This window comes from Zootoca vivipara, chromosome 9 (assembly GCF_965207765.1).
Source record: "Zootoca vivipara chromosome 9, rZooViv2.hap1.1, whole genome shotgun sequence".
NCBI lineage: Eukaryota > Metazoa > Chordata > Lepidosauria > Squamata > Lacertidae > Zootoca > Zootoca vivipara.
In genome coordinates, this window is record NC_142592.1 from 2,059,655 (window position 1) to 2,081,182 (window position 21,528).

Genomic DNA, 21,528 nt, shown 5'->3' on the forward strand with positions numbered 1-21,528 from the left:
TCCAAATTCTTCCATGAACACTTTCACTCTCCTGTTGGAAAATAATGCTGACACGGGTGGTGCTGTGGGTTAAACCCACAGAGCCTAGGGCTTGCCGATCAGAAGGTCGGCGGTTCAAATCCCTGCAACGGGGTGAGCTCCCGTTGCTTGGTCCCAGCTCCTGCCAACCTAGCAGTTCAAAAGCACGTCAAAGTGCAAGTAGATAAATAGGAACCGCTACAGCGGGAAGGTAAACAGCGTTTCCGTGCACTGCTCTGGTTTGCCAGAAGCGGCTTAGTCATGCTGGCCACATGACCTGGAAGCTGTTTGTGGACACACACCGGCTCCCTTGGCCTATAGAGCGAGATGAGTGCTGCAACTCCAGAGTCATCCGCAACTGGACCTAACGGTGTGTGTGTGTGGGGGGGGTACCTTTACCTTTAACCTTGTGAGGATGCTGCAAGGGTTTTTACATAGGCATTCAATATTCTCAAGCACTCTAAAAAGTTGAGTATGGTGTGATATCAACAACCCATTTAAGTAGTGTGTGTCTTAAGTATATGGTCCAAATGGGAAAGTCCACTTATTCAAGAGAATACAGTACAAGCTTTTGAACCTTATTTGGGGACTAGATAAAATTTTTTGCTTTGGCAACATTAACCCAATAGCTTGCCTGATCAGCAGCTGCAACATTTAGTAATTAGATCTGGACTGAAATTACACTTTGTCTTCTTCTAAATTCTGCACTCATGCTAGAATCCAAGTAACAGCCAGACTCCACTCATTTAATAGAAACATTAAATGTTTGGGGTGCTTTCATTAGTAGAAACTCACCCCATCAGTACATGGTAGTTCTCTTAAATTATCAGGAACACACACTATGGCATGTGCATAAAAATAGCAGCATTCTCCAAGACAGGGATGCAGCTGTCAAAGAAAGATGGTCCCAGTCCATCTTGCCTTCTGTCTTTTGCCCAAGGTATCAGGGAGAGGAGCCGTCTCACAACTTGGGATTAACAATGTACATGCACTGTATGACAATATCCCATGGTCACTTGAGAAGTTAGCCAGGTGCTTACCAGACAGAAGATGTCTACTGTAGTAGCAGCTTAGTTTTTGAATACTGTCCACAGAGATGTCAAGAGTCAAGTTTTTGAGTCGATGTGGACATTTTCTCACATTGACTGTTGCTTGTAATAGTCTAGAGTTTTTAGTTTGCTTTTTATTTTTTGTTGGGGTGGATTTTTTAATACAGGAAGACATAGGGTATAAATGTTTTAAATAAAGGCAGAGTGGCAAGGAGCATTGTGAGTGCCCTTTTGCAAACTGTAGTGCTGCAAGTAAGGACACAGGAGACTCCCATGCCATAGATACTGCAGTGTTACAAACCAGGATAGTAGAACTCTGCTGTTAAAAGACTTCTACGTGCTAAACAGAAGGTGAGAAGGCTGTGGCAACACCAAATGTAATGTTACACACCTTGAGAGTAGCAAAATCACTTCTTGGCTTGGGGGCACACCAACTATTTTAACAAAATAAAAATCATGCTAAAGCAGTTTGCACATACCGTAGTAAGAACAAGTACCAGAGCCCATAAATCTCTAGTGAAGAAGGGGAAGCAGGCTGTCTTCAGCAAGCTAATCTCTCTCTCAAAAAGAAAAAAAGAAAAAAAAACCAAACCAAACAAACCCCTAGCTAATCTCTCTTAGCCAGTTTTTATAAATCCCAAATGAGAGTTAGCACTAGGTACCTTACAGGCTCTAGTAAAAGTATTTTTATCCAGCCAACGTTAAGTCCCTTGAGTTTAATGGGAGAATTGAAAGTTAGTAAGTAAAGCATCTTACACAACGAATAAAGCAACCTTTTAATTAAATAAGTTTATTGTCTAATGTTTACAATGCTTACACTGCTGCCAAGAAGCACAATGATTTCTTTTTCAGCGTGACTTGCTGATTTCCTCTGCTTTAAGACCTAGGGCTTTGCTTTTTTCTCATTTGGAAGAAGAAGGGGAGAAGTTTCAACAGTACAGATTCCCCCTGCTTCAAAGAACACATGGGTCTACAATAAGGCAAAGCAGCACTTAGAAGGCTGCTCCTGGCTGCTGGGAATCTTGGATAAGGACTTCCAACCTTACTCCTGCCATGTGCCTTTACAGACTCCAAATTTGCAAGTGAGATAGTTATTAAAATGCTCACACCCCTCCTGGCTTCAAAGCATGGCGCTTGCAAGGGAACATGGCGAAGGCATCAGACACTGACCACACACCAGGAGAGTTGGGTATGCAACAGGTCACATTTCTTTAAGTTGTATATAAAAAGGAATTCATGTAAAATATTTTTTTGGGGGGGGATTGTATGTACTTTTAAAAATAAGCTTAGGGATTCTCACATGTGGCCACTTGGAACTCTACTGTTGTGGTTCCCTTTTGCCAGTGTGTGCAGGTACATTCAAACCTCGTAATGGAGTGTGCAAAGTGTTCTCTAGCAAAATGGGCATCTTTTGACGATTTCCACAGGAAGGCAGATGCACTGGTTTCCAGCATCACGGGCAACAATGGAGATATTTTTTGTATTTTTAACTCAGACCATGTAAACATTTTATTCTTAAGGCAGCTGGAATAGAAGCCGCACACAGGCATTGTGCAATACCACTTATGAGAAATATGGCAAGTAGCACTTGGAACGGGGGTGGGGGAGGGACTGGCAATAAAAGATTGTATGTCATCAAAATACAGGACTTCCTTTCTTACACATCACATGATATGTCAACATTTAGAAAAATAAAGCACCCACCCCTCCAACCTCTGCCTGTTCTTTGACAAATATCTCAAAATATTGATAAATAATGGTGACAGCAAGCAGAATGCCGGTCCCTGAGCCAATGGCACCAAGGAAGTCAGCTAAGACAGAGAGGGCCCCGATGCACAAGCCTCCAAATGCAGCTGCTGTGGGGATGTACCTGTGGGAAGAAATCACTTTTAATGTGGGCCTACCAGGCTGAACTCAGTCTTCTGCACAGTAAGTCATTATGACTTCAATCCTAACCCCCCATTAAGTTAAACTAGACTCGTGAAAATGAAAACATGCCTCTTGATTCACTAGAGAGGCTGAAAAAGCTGTAGACTACAGTGGTACGGTTCCGGGAGTCTGTACTTAACCTGAAGCGAACTTTCCTAGTGAAAGTAATGGAAAGTGGATTAATCCGTTCCAGATGGGCCCGTGGAGTACTTAAACTGAAAGTACTCAACCTGAAGCGTACTTAAACCGAGGTATGACTGTAGTTAATAACAGCCTGAGTTTGAATCACTTCTACCCACAAAGCCCAATATTTCTTTGTGCTTGTGACTGCAGCAACAAGGGGCCAGGTAGAGGCAGCAGGATTGAGCTGGAATGCATCTGTGTTCTGCCCCCAACATATTATAAGTAAAGGTAAAGGGACCCCTGACCATTAGGTCCAGTCATGACCGACTCTGGGGTTGCGGCGCTCATCTTGCTTTACTGGCCGAGGGAGCCGGCGTACAGCTTCCAGGTCATGTGGCCAGCATGACAAAGCCGCTTCTGGCGAACCACAGCAGCGCATGGAAACACTGTTTACCTTCCTGCTGTAGGAAGGTAACCTATTTATCTACTTGCACTTTGTCGTGCTTTCGAACTGCTAGGTTGGCAGGAGCTGGGACCGAGCAACGGGAGCTCATCCCATCGCGGGGATTCGAACCGCCGACCACCTGATCAGCAAGCCCTAGGCTCTGGTTTAACCCACAGCACCACATGCTTGGTGCTGTTTGGTTCCATGGTCTTACTCCTTAGTGGGTAAATTTGAAACTCACAGCAACTCTTACCTGTTTAATTCATGAACCATGGATGTATCCCTGTGGCCTCTCATCACCATTTGCTGTTCTTTCAGTTGCTTGGCAACCTGCAGAAACACATGTGTATCAGGCGGCTGCAGTGTTTCTGATAATTAGAAACTAGCCTTGTGCAAAGAACAGCAGCAAAGGTTTACAGAACAGTCATGAAAAACACCTACATCTTTTGCAGATGATCCTGACACTTCAATCCACGTCTTGGAGAAAAATGCACAGGAACCCAACATAAATATGATATAAACAATTACATGGACAGGATCCTCAAATAGAGCACCCATGGATTCTGGAGGGGAGAGGTAATAGCAGAGGCCTCCAACAGGGTCGGCACGTGCTGGACCAGCGCCACTGACGTCCTGGAGAGGAAACAGTAAACACACCGGCAGCATTAGTGCCTTTTGCAGGTCAAAAGCTAACATACTGCTACTTGTAAAGGCAGCATTCTAGGAACAGGTGAATACTTACCGCCCACTTCCCAAGTAAGTTTACCAAGAAGTTGCCACTGAACCGCACAGACAGCATTTGAGAAATAACATAGAGGTTGGAAACTAAGGCAGACTGAAGAATGATGGGGATGTTGGAGGTGTAAAAGAGTTTGATAGGATAGCTACTGTATTGTCCGCGATAGCGAGCAGACTTGATTGGGAGATCAACACGAAATCCCTTGGGAAGGAAAAAAGAAAAGTTAATCACTAAGCTATAAGAAAACCAGAAATGTATTCACTAAGAAGTCACAGAAATTGTTAAGTGGCTTGGAACTTTGGACTGGATTATTTGCCTTTCTATTATAATTAACCAGAACTGGTCATCTGTGATCCTGAGTCCAAGGATTTATCAGGTCATGCCTGCACACTGAAGTCTAGAAGCCAGAAGCAAAGGTTTTGCCTAGTTTTTTTCAAATCAATATACAATTCCTCTCCTCTACAATTAATCGTCACGAGCAGAACTTCTCTGTGGCCACTCTTTCACCCTCCATACTCCTTGTCTGAGTCCTCCATCCCTTCCCCATCCAGACCACTCCACATTTCAAATCTCCACTGTCTTTTCTTAAGCTCTCTTGCTTCTATAGATGCACAATTGTGCCTCTCCTCTCTCTCTGCCCATTTTCACTGTCACAATCGAGAATCCTCCCAGCTCAGCCACTACATACAAGGACTCTTCTGTCTGTCCCATGCCTCTTTCCCCACACTCAATCTCAATCAGAACCTGCTTTTGAACAAAGGACACTTCTCAAAAGTTGCTTGTGGCATGGCACCAGACCCCACTTCTGTTTTAAATCAAGTCCCACTAGGTATGCCCAAGCAGTTCCACCAATGACTTATCTCAGTGTAGGTATGTGTGTGTGCATGGGGATGTTTTTGTGTGTGTATGCTTTGGATTTGTATAATGTTTTTGTTTAATATGTTTCATAAGACTTATTGCCTGGGGAAACAGGAAGAGATATGGGAGGAGAAGCAACAGTGGGCTAGCGAGAAGGAAGGAAGGAATTTGGTGAGGGAACACTGATAAAGTGCTGGGAGTAGCTGTGACTGAGAGAGAGACAAGACAGACAGAGACAGACAAAGGGGCAAAATGCCTTTAAGGTGCTGAGGGATCCAGGGGCCTGCAATGCCACGAGGCTGTGTGAGAGAGAGCACAGCCTTGCAGGAACACCCAAGCAGTGGTGCAGCCTCATAGGGGCCTTGGCTGCTGAAAAGGATTGCAGCATTTGTTCATTGTACCCAAAAGAACACAGCCTCGTTTATTTTATGCCAGAGAAATTTATTATTTTGTCAAACTAATTTGGAATAAAAATTATCCTAACAAAAGTTGTTTGCAAACTTGAAATGTGGCCTTCCTCCTGACACAAATGCTACAGTGAATGTTCTGGCATCTGGCGAGCTACTCACAGCTCCTTTAGGGCTGTTTAGGATGCTTAGAGCACGGTTCCTTTGTGAGGGGAAAATAATAGTTCTGTAGTAAGATGTACGCAGCAGACTTCACCTACCTGGAAATATATAACTACAGCAAACACAAATACTGTAGCAATCAGATTCATAAGATTAGGCAAGTTCTGGCGGTAGAAAGCCTCCCGTAAAGCACGGACTTTGTCGGTTCGTGTAGCCAAAAGGTGGAACAAGGCAATGACGGCACCTTCAAATTCAGTTCCTGTGTGTACCAAAAATAATAATCAGTAACTCCAGTACAAGCCTGGTGATAAATTTCACCAGGTGATAAACAAGCTCATTTTTAATAAGAGATGGAAATGGAATTAACACAGAAAAAAAATTGCAAGGAATGAAATCTGACAAGGAACAGAACGCTAAAAAGGACTGCGTACAAATAAAATAAATTGTGTTGAACTTCTACAGGTATTACAAAACCTCAAACATGACAACACATATCTGTTTTTTAATGCAGGACATCATGCTTTTTTCTTTTTTCTTTTTACAAAATTTGGGTGTTGTAATCCAAAAAGTTACTACAACTCAGTGACTAGATTTGGACAACTGTATCTTGACTTACTAAGCTGAGATATGAACAAGATGTCTGAACTTTTGGCTCCTCACTTTGGCCAAGCAAAAAATTCCCAGGAAGTTTCCCATTAATTCTAGCTTTCTGTTTCCTCTGAGCCAGGAAGCTGTGAATAAGAACTCCAAGTAAAGGTTAGGTATTAAGCAAACTACAAATGACAGTGTAATATTCTAGTCTATTCCAAATCTATTCTCCATAATTTCTAATTCAATCAAAATGGGAAACATATGACTAATGGAAGACTTCCTAGTTTGTTTTTGTGACCAAAAATATTGTTCAGAGCTCAGATTAATAAGCAAATTAACTATGTCTGAATTGTGATAGTGTAAAGTCATAATTTACAAAATATTTGCCCCAAAAGAACTGCTAGGGTGATGCATTTAAAAATAATAAATTTATTACATTTCTATAACGCCCTTTATCTGAGGATCACAGGGCAGTTTGCAATGCAACACACACACACACAAACACACACACACACACACATGGTAACAAACAATACATGGCCCCCTGTTTAAAAGACCATTGTTTAATTAGCTGAAGGCCTGAGAGAAGAGGTATGTTTTTGCCTGGCGCCTAAAGATAGGTTAGAAAGGTGCCAGGGGAGAGCATTCCACAAACGGGGAGCCACTGCAGAGAAGGCCCGTTCCCATGTTGCCACCTTCTGGACTTCTCAAGGAGGCGGCATACAAAGAAGGGCCCCAGATCATGATTACAGGGTTTGGGTCAGTTCATATGGGGAGAAGCAGTCCTTGAAGTATTGCAGTCCTCAGCCATTTGTGGCTTTATAGGTCAAAACCAGCACTTTGAATTAGGCCCAGAAACTAATTGGCAGCAACTGCAGTCAGGCCAGGATCAGTGTAATACAGGCATCCCCAAACTGCGGCCCTCCAGATGTTTTGGCCTACAACTCCCATGATCCCTAGCTAACAGGACCAGTGGTCAGGGATGATGGGAACTGTAGTCCAAAACATCTGGAGGGCCGAAGTTTGGGGATGCCTGGTGTAATATGCTGAACCTCTCTTGTGCCTGTGAGCAACCTGGCTGCCAAATTCCACACCAGCTGACATTTCTAAACTGTCCTCACAGGCAGCACCACATATAACACTGTGCAGGAATCTAACCAAGACAACAGAAGTTAGGCTATCCCTGTCCAGATAGGGGCATAGCTGGGCCACCAACCAAAGTTGACGGAAGGACTCTGGGCCACTGAGGCCACCTGAGCTTCAAGTGACTGCAGAGAATCCAGGAGTGCCCCCAACCTGCGTACTGCTCCTTCAGAGGGAGTGTAACCCCATCCAGAGCAGGCAATCTTCCCTCCATCCAGTCTAGGGAACCACCCACGAACAATGCCTCAGTTAATTAAATCTCTTCTGCATAATTCACTTTTCTGGTGTTGCCTTCTTCCAGTCAACCTCCAAGAGGGGTAAATAACTCTGCTGTGTCTAGGCACTGGGTTCATGTATGTGACTGCATAATTAGGAGGCATGCTCAGAACAGTGACTCGGGAGGCAGGCTTCTCTGAGCTCAGATAATTCTTACTTTTGCACACGCCAGAAGTAAACCTCCTGGTGTGCAAGAGTGGACTATTCCACACACACACACCCCAGCTATCAGTAGTCTGGAAAACAGAAGTGTTAAGAGAGAAAATGCAGACAAGCAGAAGATAAAATAGTGTGGCACAGTAGCAGAAGCAAATCCAAGGAAATAAAAAATTCGGAAATCAGAAGGGAGAAACTCACTCAGAGAGATGGAACAGTTACAGAATCTGGGTTGCAATCCTGCATTGAATTAATTGTGTATGATTCCCACTGAGGTCAATGGGACTTACCTAGGCACAAGTGATGATAGGATTGCCCCTTTGGATTTTAAAAGTTATGCTAGATGCTAAGCTCTCAGCACAAAAAGGGCACTGCTTCTCTACAGGTAGACCGCGACTCTGCAGCTGAAGCTGGAGAGGCTAAAACAAATAAAGTTAACATTTCTGTACTGCAGATTTCCAGGCAGACTTTTGACACAGCAAGCAAGATGCCCCAACTACGGGGTTATTCTTTCATCAGAAAACAGCAACTGTGCCACAGTATTTCCATTCAGCATATATTACATAAATGAACAAATCATAAATCACAAAAGGAATCTTGTTCCAGACTCTTGGGAGCTCCAGAAGTTTCACTATGGTGGTAGGCCTCACCATACATGCACAGTGACCTTCTGCTCTGACATGGTGTGGTAACATGGCTATCACAATGAGAAAGCCTCCTGGACAGTGAGTCTGCCAGAGTCTGTTAAGAAACCCAGATCAATTTTGCCTCCCACCCTGCAAAAAAATAATAATCAAAACCCTGCTGCCTCCTTATCCTTCTGCAGCAGAAAATAAAGCAGGCATAGTGACCTAAGACAGTGGCTCCCAATTAGCTAAGTACTGGGTGGCTCACTTTTCAAAAGCCAAGCTATGGATCCCCTACTTTTAAAAATGTTGGTATCTCTGTGGTAATGTTTGTTATCTGCATGTGGTGCCACCATATCCTCCAACATGTCCCAGAGCAAAACTGGGCCACACGTCAGGCAACCTGTGCGAGAACATGGCCCCCCAAACGGGGTGGACTGGACAGTTGGTGGGTATGTGCCACGGACCTCCTGGGTGTGTTACGTGGACCCCCTGGGGTCCGCAGGCCACCAATTGGGAGCCAGTGATCTGGGACATTTTGCTGTTTGTGAAGAGATTGTTCTAATATCACATCTTGTAAAAGTTCATTTGGTGCAAAGGTTGTGCCTTCACTATGCCATGTCTTCATTTAGTTCCCCATCCGCAGATCTCATCCATTCCCACATCCATGGTCACTCACTAAATTAACCCAAAGAAAGCAGCTGACAAGCATGCATTTGGTCAAAACGTCAGATCTTCAAAGTGTACTATACCTCTGCCAGTGTTAATAGTTGTAGGACTGAAAGCCTTCCAGACAATGGTTTCACAGATGTTGGTAGCAATAAAGAGGGAAATCCCAGAGCCCAAGCCATAACCTTTCTGCAAGAGCTCATCTAGTAGCAGTACTATCAAGCCGGCAACAAACAACTGTGGGTGAAAAACACCAAAAGATCCACAAAAGTGGTTTAATATCTGATTTGCTTTGTTCCAAAGTGGGCCACATTTGCTCTCAGAGTTGCAGTTCCTCCTTCTGTCATTCCAGTTGAGTAATGGAAGTAACAACAACCTCTGGAATCATCACTAAAATGTATGCTCCAGTTCTTAGCATAGATGCTTGAAAGAAAATCTCATCAACAAGAATAGTACCAAAATTAGAGGAGCTAGTAAAGGGAAAGGGACCCCTGACCTTAGGTCCAGTCGTGACCGGCTCTGGGGTTGCAGCGCTCATCTTGCGTTATTGGCCGAGGGAGCCGGCGTACAGCTTCCAGGTCATGTGGCCAGCATGACAAAGCCGCTTCTGGCAAACCAGAGCAGCACATGGAAACGCCGTTTACCTTCCCGCCGGAGCGTTACTTATCTACTTGCACTTTGACGTGCTTTCGAACTGCTAGGTGGGCAGGAGCAGGGACCAAGCAACGGGAGCTCACCCCATCATGGGGATTCGAGCCCCCGCCGACATTCTGATCGGCAAGCCCTAGGCTCAGTGGTTTAACCCACAGTGCCACCCGCTGTCAAAACAGAGAATGGTGTGTTATCAAAAATAAAGATAGTTAATTGACTCCTGGATATTCATTGGAGAAATCCAAGTAGATGTGTTTTTTAAAAAAGATCTCATATCTTGTTTTTACATATGCCTTGGTCCAATCCCTTTAATAGCACAAAAAATAATCATAGAATATTATCTAGCTGGTACAGCACCTTGGTGAGTGATCTGAGAGAAGGCACAAAATAAATTAGAACTTTTAAGGAAGTTTGATTTCCCTTTGTTAGTATACTGACTGAGGGACATATAGTTGCTTTAATTTTTAATACTGAATATATATATATATATTTATTTAACAAAATTTATATGCTGCTTCATTGTAATAAAACCTCTAAGTGGTTTACAGGAAATATCAAAATTAACAATAAGAACCAGTTACAAAGAATTATTAACTATACTTAGAGTATTCAGAAGGCGTACCTGAATTATAATCAGGAGACAAACTCCAGCCCCCATTTCTGCAGGATCTCCATACATCCCAGTCATGACATACACAATTGCTTGCCCAATAGTAATTATCATTCCAAACACTGAAATAACAACAAAAGAGGCAGGTATTCCCTGCTTGTATGACCTAACAGACATAAGTAAAGTTTGATTTGATTTTGATTTAAAATGTCTATTCTGCTTTTCCAACAATAAACGTTGAATGCAAAGCGGCTCACAATAATCACAAAAGCACTGAAACCAACAAACATTACAATCACTATACAGTCATACCTCAGGTTACAGACGCTTCAGGTTGTGTGTTTTTGGATTGCACACTGCGCCGAACCCGGAAGTACCGGAACGGGTTACTTCCGGGTTTTGACGCTCGCGCATGTGCAGAAGCGCTAAATTGCGCTTTGCACATGCGCCAAAACACAACCCACGTTCGCAACCTGAGCGTCCACTGTACTATCAAACACAATCACATATAAATAAAGCAAACAACAACAAATTCAAAATGGTTACTACAATTCAATAAAGCATTAGCTAAGAACAGGCATCCTCAAACTGCGGCCCTCCAGATGTTTTGGCCTACAACTCCCATGATCCCTAGCTAACAGGACCAGTGGTCGGGGAAGATGGGAATTGTAGTCCAAAACATCTGGAAGGCCAAAGTTTGGGGATGCCTGGCTAAGAAGAAAGGAAGTTTCCATTATGGCAAAGATATTATTACTCACACTTCTGAGCACCATTAAAAAGGGCTCTGTCTTTTGGTGTGTCACCAACTTCAATGATCTTGGCTCCAGCCAGTAACTGCATAATTAAACCAGATGTCACAATGGGAGAGATACCTAGCTCCATCAACGTGCCTGCAAAGGAGAAGATACTCTCAACAATAGTGTAAAGTAATACAAAGTGTCAGTTCACCGCATATTCCCCCCCCCCTAGCATTGTCTTTCAAATATAATTGGTCACATACCTAACCATAGTGCTGGGCTTTGAACACTGCATCCAGAGTGCTTGCAGTATTAAACAGGATTAAGGGTGGAAGAGTACGGTATTTCCACAAACAGCATTAGCTGCTCTTAAAAGCACAAGAGAGCACACTAATTTACCGTACAAATTAGAAATAAATACCTTCCCTCCAGGTCTCCTAGACAATATCAAGATTCAACTGTACAGTGTCTTTAGCATGGCTCATATTATCTGGAATGGGTTGCATAATCTCTTTCTCTCCATGGCCTCATTTTGAGAATTCCTTGCTCTGCACTACATAGTTAAAATCAGAAATCTTACAGAGGAAATGGGAGTCAGATGTGGCGCTTTCAGAAATACAAGTCACATACACCCCTCCCCCCCAGTTGACAGGTTCAGCAGGTGGCTTCATTGGCTATTGGATTTGCAAGAGCCCACTTTGGAGAAACAGAGAATGCCCCCCCCCCAAAAAAGTGGTCTTCCAAGTAAAACTAGCTGCTGACCCTGTCTCAGAGACCTGCACTGATTACACACACACACACACACACACACACACACACACACACGTACACACTGTGCTTTTTCCAGGGGGGAGGACGGGAAATAGGGGTACGCATACCCCTAAACATTTTGTAAATCTAAGTTTGGCCTCATTGAGGGGCAGTATTTCAAAATGAGTAGGAAAATGAGAGTACCGCTAAACATTTTTTTAAAGAAAAAAGCACTCTGTGTGTGTATGTATGTATGTATGTGTATATGCAAAATGTTTTTTCTCCCTATCACTGCAGATCTCTTGGATACATGGTCAGCAGCTAATTTTACTTGGAAGACCACTTGCTCTACACACACACACACACACACACACACACATATATATACACACACACACAGTATATATCTACAGTGGTAACTCGGTTTATGAACACAATTGGTTCCGGAAGTCTGTTCATAAACTGAAGCGTTCATAAACTGAAGCGAACTTTCCCATTGAAAGTAATGGAAAATGAATTAATCCGTTCCAGATGGGTCCGCAGTGTTCATAAACCGAGGTGTTCATAAACCGAGGTTCCACTGTATATCTATATCTATATATATAGCAAGTGGTCTTCCAAGTAAAATTAGCTGCTGATAATGTATCCAAGAGATCTTCAGTGATAGGGAGGGGGAACATTTTGCAAAATATAGATAAATATCATTCACATACCAAATTACAGTAATTTTGTTACCCATCAAGTACTTTCCAAATTCTAACAAAACTTACTATTTAGCTTCTCAGTACCAAAGACCAATGCAAATTGTAATTTCAGGATAAAAAGATCACTTGTCAATTGCACATTCTTATCAATGTGACCCCAACTACCGTACTTTTCTGTCTATAAGATGCCCCCTTGTATAAGGGACCCCCCATTTTGGGGGACTAAATTTTAAGAAAATGAGGGGAGATGACCCAAAGTTGTTGAGCCTCTCCCCCCCCCCCCACAGCCATCTGGTTTGCAGGAGCGCAACCTTCCCCCGATGCCGCCACGCATGGGAAACGATCCAGGGAGTGCTCCCCATGCATGCAGCGGCATCGGGTGAATTTGTGCTCCCGCCAAAGAGCTAGTTGGCAGCGCACTGCTCCCCCCCCCCCCCGGCCATGCCACTATCCGTGTATTGGACGACCCCGGTTTTTGATGCGATTTTGGGTCAAAAAACCTCGTCCAATACACGGAAAAATACAGTATATGCAGGAGACATGATTAGAACCCTGACCTCTGTTTGATGCAAGAATGACTCTCATCCAGTAGAAAGGATCTGCGGAGTCGGAGGACATTATTCCAAACAATGGTATCTGCAAGATTCATAGCAACATTACACTATATATACACACACACATACACACACACGGGAATCCCCTCCCCCCCCCCACCAATCATCCATTTGTTGAGCACAGACAAATATAATCCTGCACTAATCAGCAGTTTACTTCAATACTCTCTCAATTATGTGGCTGTTGGTTAAAGCTTGAAAACAATGTTAAACCTATACGTGTCTACTCAGGTGAGCTTAAGAGGATACAGGATTGTGACCTGAAACAGTCCCAACAGAAAGAATGTTAAAAGTCCCAGGTTATTTTCAAGCCAATATCATACTTTTTTGTTTGAATAATTCACTGAGCTTTTTTCTTTTCTTTTAAAATGTGAATTGTTGGTTGTTTCTAAGATAGTGCTTTACTTCTGGGACATTTTTCCTGCATGGCAATAACCCCCCTTACTGTCTCCAGCCCTGTGTGCCAGTTATTACTACGTTGATACTTACCTGGCAGCATACTAGAAAAATGAAGAGGGTGATAGCTGTCCATAAAACCTTTTCTCTGAACTGAATCTGCAAAACAGAAAAAGGAAAAAAGAGAAGTCTCATTTTTAATATACAGTGGTACCTCTATTTAGGAACTTAATTGGTTTCAGAGGTCCGTTCCTAACTTGAAACTGTTCTTAACTAGAGGCGTGCTTTCGCTAATGGGGCCTCTGGCTGCCACTACGCTGCCAGCAAATGATTTCCGTTCTCATCCTGGGGCAAACTTTTCAACTCGAGGTAACTCTTCCAGGTTAGCGGAGTTTGTAACCTGAAGCGTTTGTAACTCGAGGTACCACTGTAGTATGATATTGGTGGGGGCAGGACAATAGTATAATGAACATACAATAAAGCAGCCCTAACTGGCAGTTTGGGACCCAGGTGGCGCTGTGAGTTAAACCACTGAGCCTAGGGCTTGCTGATCAGAAGGTCGGCGGTTCGAATCCCTGCAACGGGGTGAGCTCCCGTTGCTCGGTCCCTGCTCCTGCCCACCTAGCAGTTCGAAAGCACATCAAAAGTGCAAGTAGATAAATAGGGACCGCTCCGGCGGGAAGGTAAACGGCGTTTCCGTGCGCTGCTCTGGTTCGCCAGAAGCAGCTTTGTCATGCTGGCCACATGACCCGGAAGCTGTCTGCGGACAAACGCCGGCTCCCTCGGCCTATAGAGCGAGATGAGCGCCGCAACCCCAGAGTCGGACATGACTGGACCTGATGGTCAGGGGCCCCTTTACCTTTAACTGGCAGTTTAAGGCAGACTTGTATTTAGACACCAGCATCCAAGTAACCAGGGCAGTCCCTCCAAATGTCTGTCCAGCACAGACAGACACAGCTCTCCATCTGTCCTCTGCCAGCCCCCAAGAGGTCAGTTCATATGTTCTGTGGCTTAGTAACCTCCGTGGGCTTGATTACAAGGCTATACTATCAGGGGTATGTAGGTAGAGTAAGTGCAGCTCTTTGGGGTGTTATCTTATATTGAAAATACAGTATTCACATTTCACCAGTCCAGAAGGTATGTACGAGCTCTGACATGGGAGCTAACTTGTGTATCTCCAATACTGAGGAGAGACAATGTCTGTACTTCCAAAGTGGCAAAGGAACAGGAAGCACTAACCGTCTGCACATCCTGTTGTACAACAACAATACATCTGACCCTTAAGTTCTTACTTAAGAGGCAAAGTAAAATGCTTATTCCACTGGACTCAATGGGCTAGGCACTGCAATCTAGGCATATCTACTCAGAAGTCATGCCCATTAAGTTCAATGGGGATTACTCTCAGCTAAGTATGTATAGGGTTGCTTTTGGATGTTGAGTGATAGGCCAAGCTTTTTGTAAGCTTCTCAAAGGGAGAACAGCCTTTACCAAAGGTGTCATGGGCTTTGAAGAAACTCGATCTCAGGACGCAAGGGCGAAACATGCTAAGAGGAAGGCACGCTTGGCAAATCCACACCGTGATCAACTCCTGCCTGGAAACCAATGTCCCCACTGTGGAAGGACGTGTGGATCCAGAATCGGCCTCCACAGTCACTTACGGACCCATTGTTAAAACCGTGTTTATGGAAGACAATCTTACTTGGCTACGAGTGATCGCCAAAGAAGAAGATGATAGGATTGCAGACTTGGGCTGTAATCTAAACCCCACAGTCAGCTATGATGAGGCTTGATGGTGTGGCAGAGCCAGGGGGGCATCCACAGTCCTGCCACTCATGCCAAAAGTGGAATGTGAGGAGAACAGGAATAAATGCTTCTTTGATATGCCAGGTCCCAAAATGGCACAGTGAAGAAGCTCAGATGAAGCCCATTGTAGTCACGGGACAACAGCAAGTCCAGCTCAGGACCCTGTAGCTTCTGCCCACAGAGTGGCTTCTCTCCCCACCCTGGCTTGAGCAGGGGCATTGCATCTGTTTGGGAGCAGTGCTCCCTAGCTGGCAGAGCTGAGTAGGGTTTGGAAGAGGGACACCTCCACCTCGTCCCAACCACCTCCAGTATGGAGGGCTGTGGGTTGGGATTGCTCTGTTGGTTGTGACCAATGTTTGCTAGGTTGCGCTCCATGTGACTAGACCAAAGAAACATAGGGCTACATCAATGAAACATGTCAGCACCTAAGCAACCACTTCAACATAGAGGGATTTTTACACATTTAGATTTTTGAAGAGCACAACTTGCATCCCCAAATACAAACTTTGTCACAATGTCAAACAAACTAAGGGCCTGTATACAGTATTCCGAAGAGCCAGAGAAACCTAAATAGGTAGTACATAGACTAAAGAATATGGAATATGCATATGGAATAACTGATTGGTTCAAAATTGGGAAAGGAGTACAACACGGCTATATATTGTCTCCCTGCTTATTTAACTTGTATGCAGAATTCATCATGCGAAAGGCTGGACTAGATGAATCCCTAGCCAGAATTAAGATTGCCGGAAGAAATATCAACAACCTCAGATATGCAGATGACACAACCTTGATGGCAGAAAGTGAGGAGGAATTAAAGAACCTTTTAATGAGGGTGAAAGAGGAGAGCGCAAAATATGGTCTGAAGCTCAACATCAAAAAAACTAAGATCATGGCCACTGGTCCCACCACCTCCTGGCAAATAGAAGGGGAAGAAATGGAGGCACTGAGAGATTTTACTTTCCTGGGTTCCATGATCACTGCACATGGTGACAGCAGTCATGAAATTAAAAGACGCCTGCTTCTTGGGAGAAAAGCAATGACAAACCATCCTAAAAAGCAGACACATCACCTTGCCGACAAAGGTCCGTATAGTTAAAGCTATGGTTTTCCCAGTAGTGATGTATGGAAGTGAGAGCTGGACCATAAAGAAGGCTGATCACCGAAGAATGGATACTTTTGAATTATGGTGCTGGAGGAGACTCTTGAGAGTCCCATGGACTGCAAGAAGATCAAACCTATCCATTCTGAAGGAAATCAGCCCTGAATGCTCACTGGAAGGACAGATCGTGAAGCTGAGGCTCCAATACTTTGGCCACCTCATGAGAAGAGAAGACTCCCTGGAAAAGACCCTGATGCTGGGAAAGATGGAGGGCACAAGGAGAAGGGGACGACAGAGGACAAGATGGTTGGACAGTGTTCTCGAAGCTACGAACATGAGTTTGACCAACCTGCGGGAGGCAGTGGAAGACAGGAGTGCCTGGCGTGCTCTGGTCCATGGGGTCACGAAGAGTCAGACACGACTAAACAACTAAACAACAACAGCCTAAAGAGACTACATGATCTCAAGCATGTTTCCTGAAAGAAACCTCACTGTGTTAATTCAAAATGCATTTGATCAACATTGCACAAATAAAAGAGACACCATGATGTGCACTTACTTTTCTTTCTGGCTTCTGGATTTCCGGAAGAACAGCACAGAAAGGCTTAATAACTTCTAGAAATTTGACTGTTAAAGAAGAGACATATTAAAACAGCAGAATGTAGGTTTTGACCAGCCCAAGATAAGAAAATGTTTCAATTTCTCATACTAGTGTTCCTGACTAGAATCATAGAATCATAGAGTTGGAAGAGACCACAAGGGGCCATCCAGTCCAACCCCCTGCCAAGCAGGAAACACCATCAAAGCATTCTTGACATATGCCTGTCAAGCCTCTGCTTAAAGACCTCCAAAGAAGGAGACTCCACCACACTCCTTGGCAGCAAATTCCACTGCCGAACAGCTCTTACTGTGAGAAAGTTCTCCCTAATGTTTAGGTGGAATCTTCTTTCTTGTAGTTTGAATCCATTGCTCTGTGTCCGCTTCTCTGGAGCAGCAGAAAACAACCTTTCTCCCTCCTCTATATGACATCATTTTATATATTTGAACATGGCTATCATATCACCCCTTAACCTTCTCTTCTCCAGGCTAAACATACCCAGCTCCTTAAGCCGTTCCTCATAAGGCATCATTTCCAGGCCTTTGACCATTTTGGTTGCCCTCTTCTGGACACGTTCCAGCTTGTCAATATCCTTCTTGAACTGTGGTGCCCAGAACTGGACACAGTACTCCAGGTGAGGTCTGACCATATATTGACTGCCCAGAACTGGACACAGTACTCCAGGTGACGTCTGACCATATATTGACTGCAAATATATGCCCTGGTTTGATGGGGGCGGGGGCAGGACGGGACAGAATCCCTATTTTCATCAGCTCTATCTTATATATTAGTGAAATAGAACTTTGGCCACAAACCAGGTTACACACTTTTTTTAAAAGTGAAAACTCAAATCCTTTGCTAATTTGTGAGTGCATTTAACTGAATTCAATAGAACTTACTTCCAAACACACACAGGAACAGGCTGCTGGTCACAGTGGGAGAATTAAGCATATACTTAACTCTCCCCTATTGAACTCAATAGGACTTGAGAGTGATCTTTCTCATCTCTCAAAGTTGGGATGAGGAAGGTCCATCCATCCATCCTCTGAGCTGGATCCAGTTTCCTACCCCTGAACTAAGCAAAGGTGAGCAGCTTTTGCCAATCTGGTGCCCTGTAGCTGTTTTGTACTACCATCAGCTGATGGGAGTTGTAGTTCAAAACATCTGATCGAGAAATTAGTCCATTGTCTACCCTGGATGGGGTTGCCCTCTCCCAGAAGGAGCAGGTTCACAGTGGGGAGGGGGGTGCGGTGCTTCTGGATCCAGCTTTGTCACTGGCCTCTGTGGCTAGAAGCATTTTTTACTAGCATTGACTGGTGGGATCATTCCTGGACCAGGAAAGATCAGCCGCAGCAATTCATGCACTGGTTACATCAAGACTGGATTATTGCAAGGCACTTTATGTGGGGCTTGCCTTGTGCTTGATCTGGAAGCTCCAGTCAGTGCAGAATGTTGCAGCATGACTGCTGACAGGAGTGAGACTCCCATCAGCATGGAACACAGCATGGAACTCAGAGATCTCCACTAATTGCCAATTTGCTACCAAGTCAAGTTCAAGGTGTTACTGTTAGCCTGTAAAGCCCTGAACAACTTGGCATCACTTTACCTGACCCAAAATATGATCACTTCATCACTTCGATCTGTAGAATTTGAACTGTTACAGCTACCACATAATAGTATTTATTCTGCATTTATAAGAAACAATCTTTTACTGTGGCAGCACCAAAACTTTGACATTCTTTTTCTCTTAACATCAGGCAAATGCCTTCATTGTACTCTTTTCAGTGCCTGCTAAAACATTTTTGTTAAGATAAGCCTATCTAGATATGTAGGACATTGTGTTTTTAACCTGTTATTGGTTTATCACCGACTTTAATTTTTTGTAATATTTTACGGTAGTTGTTTTCAGCTGTTTTTACCAATGATTTTGTTTAATTCTTTTTGTAAACTGCTTAGAGGTTGTTCATAATCAAGTCTTTTATAAATTTTAAGAAATAAATAATATGAACTAATTGAAACATCACAATTTGTAAGGTTAACATCACAATTTGCAAGATGGTTCAAAATGATTTGTGAGCTAAAACATTTCTTTTCTACTTGAGATGCTTATGAAGAAGATAATTGACTAAATTTGTAGACCACCCTATAGCCATAGATCTCATGGTGTTTCACAATGTATCATATATGATATGCATCTTCAAATATCTAAAGGGCTGTCACATGGAAGATGGCGCAAGTTTGTTTTCTCTTGCTCCAGACTCGAGTTTGGAACCCAAAACAATAGATTCAAGTTACAAGAAGAGATTCTGAATAAACATCAAGAAGAATTTTCTGGCAGCAATAGCTGTTGGGCAGTGGAGCAGACTTTCACAAGTGGTGGTTGATGCTTCTTCCTTGGAGATTTCTGAGCAGAGGCTAAATGTCCACCTGTCAAGTATGATTTAGTTGAGATTCCTGCATTGCGGGGGTGGAGTTGGATTAGATAACTCCTGGGGTCCCTTCCAACTCTACGATTCTACAAATCTATGAGAAAGATCGTTAAAGATTGTTGCCTTACTCATTCTTGCTCATTTAAAACAAATCCTGCCGTTTCCAGTTTTGCCCTTTTTGCATTTCCTACAGCGCGTCTGTTTTTGAACCCTGAGCAACCTTTTCCTGGCGGTGGGGGAGGGGGCCCCAAAACAGCCTGGCTGCCTCAGCCAAGCCTCCCTACGCGGAAGGGCAGGCGAGAGCGGCGAGGCGCCAGCAGGGGAAGGACCAGGCCGAGGCGGAGGCGCTGCCGCCCTCTTCCCTTCCCCAGGCAGCGTCCGCAGCCGCCTCGCTCTCGCCCGCCTTCGAGGCAGCCGAAGCAGGAAGAGAAGCCGCAGGCAGGCGGCACAAACAGGCACAGGGCGGCCGACCCCCTTCGGCCGCCGTCCCGCTCCCTCCCTCCCTCCCGGCCCGCCGACTCACTTCCCATGCTGGCGGAGGCGGCGCCCGGAGGAGGAGGAGGAGGAGGAGGAGGAGGAGGAGGAGGAGGAGGCCCCTCCCCTCACTCTCATCTGCCTCGCCGCCGCCGCCGCCGCCGCCACTCACGTGACCAGGGACGCCTTTTCCGGCGCGACCGAAACTCCGGCCACCTAGAGCCACGCAAAGTATAGAGTCGCGCGACCTCGCTTCCTTGTTTGTTTACATTCACTTCTTTAATTGGACGGGGGCTTTAATTTAATTTAATTAAAATTTTTTATTTATTTATATTTGTGTAATAAAATTGACGGGCGCCTTAATCATTTATTATTAAATTTGAGGGGCGCTTTTCTTTATTTATTTAATTTGACGGGCTTTTTTTTCCATTCATTTATTTATCCGCTCCAAACCGGTGCCAAACGGCTGCAGTTGTTTTCAGCCTTTTGCAGCGAAAACCGACTGAGCAATTATTAATTAAACCTGGGGTCAAACTATCACCCCAAGGCCTAACATTGTCTAATTCACCCCAAAACAGTTCCAAAGTGTGGCAACAATTTTGCCGCGAAAACATGACGTTTTACAGCAGGGGGTCAGCAAACTTTCCCATCAGGGGGCCGGTCCACTGTCCCTCAGACCTTGTGGGGGGGCCAGACTATATTTTGAAAAATATAAATACCCTGCAAGCCGGTCCCGCAGCTGCCTCCGGACCTGGAGGAGGAACACACTCTGCACACGCTCAGGAGCACGTCTTGGCGCCACCTGTTCAATGGCGTTGATGAGCTGCAGCCGCGCTTCCTACAGCAATCCGAAGCCGCGCCAGCATCGCACCCGCCCAGAAGCTGTGCCAGTGTTGCGGAAGTCAGTCCCCACGCGGGGAAGTGTCTGTAGCACGCAGGGACTGACCGAACGGGCAGCAGGCTCCGCGGGCCTGATTTACGAGCCTGGGGGACTGCATATGGCCCCCGGGCCTTAGTTTGCCAACCCCTGTTTTACAGCACCCCACCACGGAATAGCATCAAGCAAATTCTACTTGTGGCAGTGGCCCAAAGGACCACAATAAATGTGTACCCCTGTAAATCCTTGAGTGTGCTTCCAATAGAGAAGTTATGGTAGCCTATTACTTTATGAAACTCAAGAAACACTGCTCTAGAACACTAGACACAACATATACATGCATCTTATTCTATCTCATTTTCTGAACTACGCTATCATTTTCCATTTCTTCCTCTTTGTCATTTTTCTCATGGACTTCTAAGAAACGGCTTTTGGGATAACGGGAAAAAAACCTGTTCCCCCCCCCCAATTTTTCCAGGTTTTTTCCAGGCCTTCCCATCTCTACTTGAGGACAGCCGGGGCAAAGTGTAAGGCAATTTTTTTTTTGCATGCCAGTCCCATGATGTTACTGAATAGTATGTTGCACTAAGGC

The 21,528-nt window shown here is 44.5% G+C and overlaps 1 protein-coding gene across 4 annotated transcripts; it reads right to left on the reverse strand.

Moving 5' to 3' along the window:
* Positions 1-1,837: 1,837 nt before the first annotated feature.
* On the reverse strand, positions 1,838-20,980 carry SEC61A2 (SEC61 translocon subunit alpha 2). Of its 4 annotated transcripts, none has more exons than XM_088652393.1 (12): positions 20,779-20,980; positions 17,118-17,185; positions 13,747-13,812; positions 13,201-13,279; positions 11,211-11,342; positions 10,465-10,574; positions 9,275-9,428; positions 5,829-5,989; positions 4,307-4,504; positions 4,006-4,197; positions 3,818-3,894; positions 1,838-2,937 (listed from the first exon to the last, which is right to left on the reverse strand). In XM_088652393.1, the coding sequence occupies exons 4-12, from the start codon at positions 13,259-13,261 to the stop codon at positions 2,751-2,753; spliced, it is 1,272 nt and encodes a 423-aa protein (XP_088508519.1). In that variant the 5' UTR covers positions 13,262-13,279; positions 13,747-13,812; positions 17,118-17,185; positions 20,779-20,980; the 3' UTR covers positions 1,838-2,750. The 4 variants fall into 4 exon arrangements, with proteins under 4 accessions (XP_088508519.1, XP_060135472.1, XP_060135473.1 ...); XM_060279489.2 differs by lacking the exon at positions 20,779-20,980 and adding an exon at positions 20,109-20,233; XM_060279490.2 differs by lacking the exon at positions 20,779-20,980 and adding an exon at positions 19,714-20,085.
* Positions 20,981-21,528: the final 548 nt, after the last annotated feature.

What these genes read in the sequence shown, in the direction of transcription:
- SEC61A2 (XM_088652392.1), bottom strand. Translation starts at nt 18,107, where the DNA reads ATGCTTAATTCTCCCACTGTGACCAGCAGCCTGTTCCTGTGTGTGTTT. An exon ending in GTTCCTGTGTGTGTTTGGAA is followed by an intron (nt 17,186 to 18,055) that starts GTAAGTTCTATT and finishes CTTCTTTAACAG; the next exon opens with TCAAATTTCTAGAAGTTATT. An exon ending in TTTTAATGGTGCTCAGAAGT is followed by an intron (nt 10,575 to 11,210) that starts GTGAGTAATAAT and finishes TTGTTATTTCAG; the next exon opens with TGTTTGGAATGATAATTACT.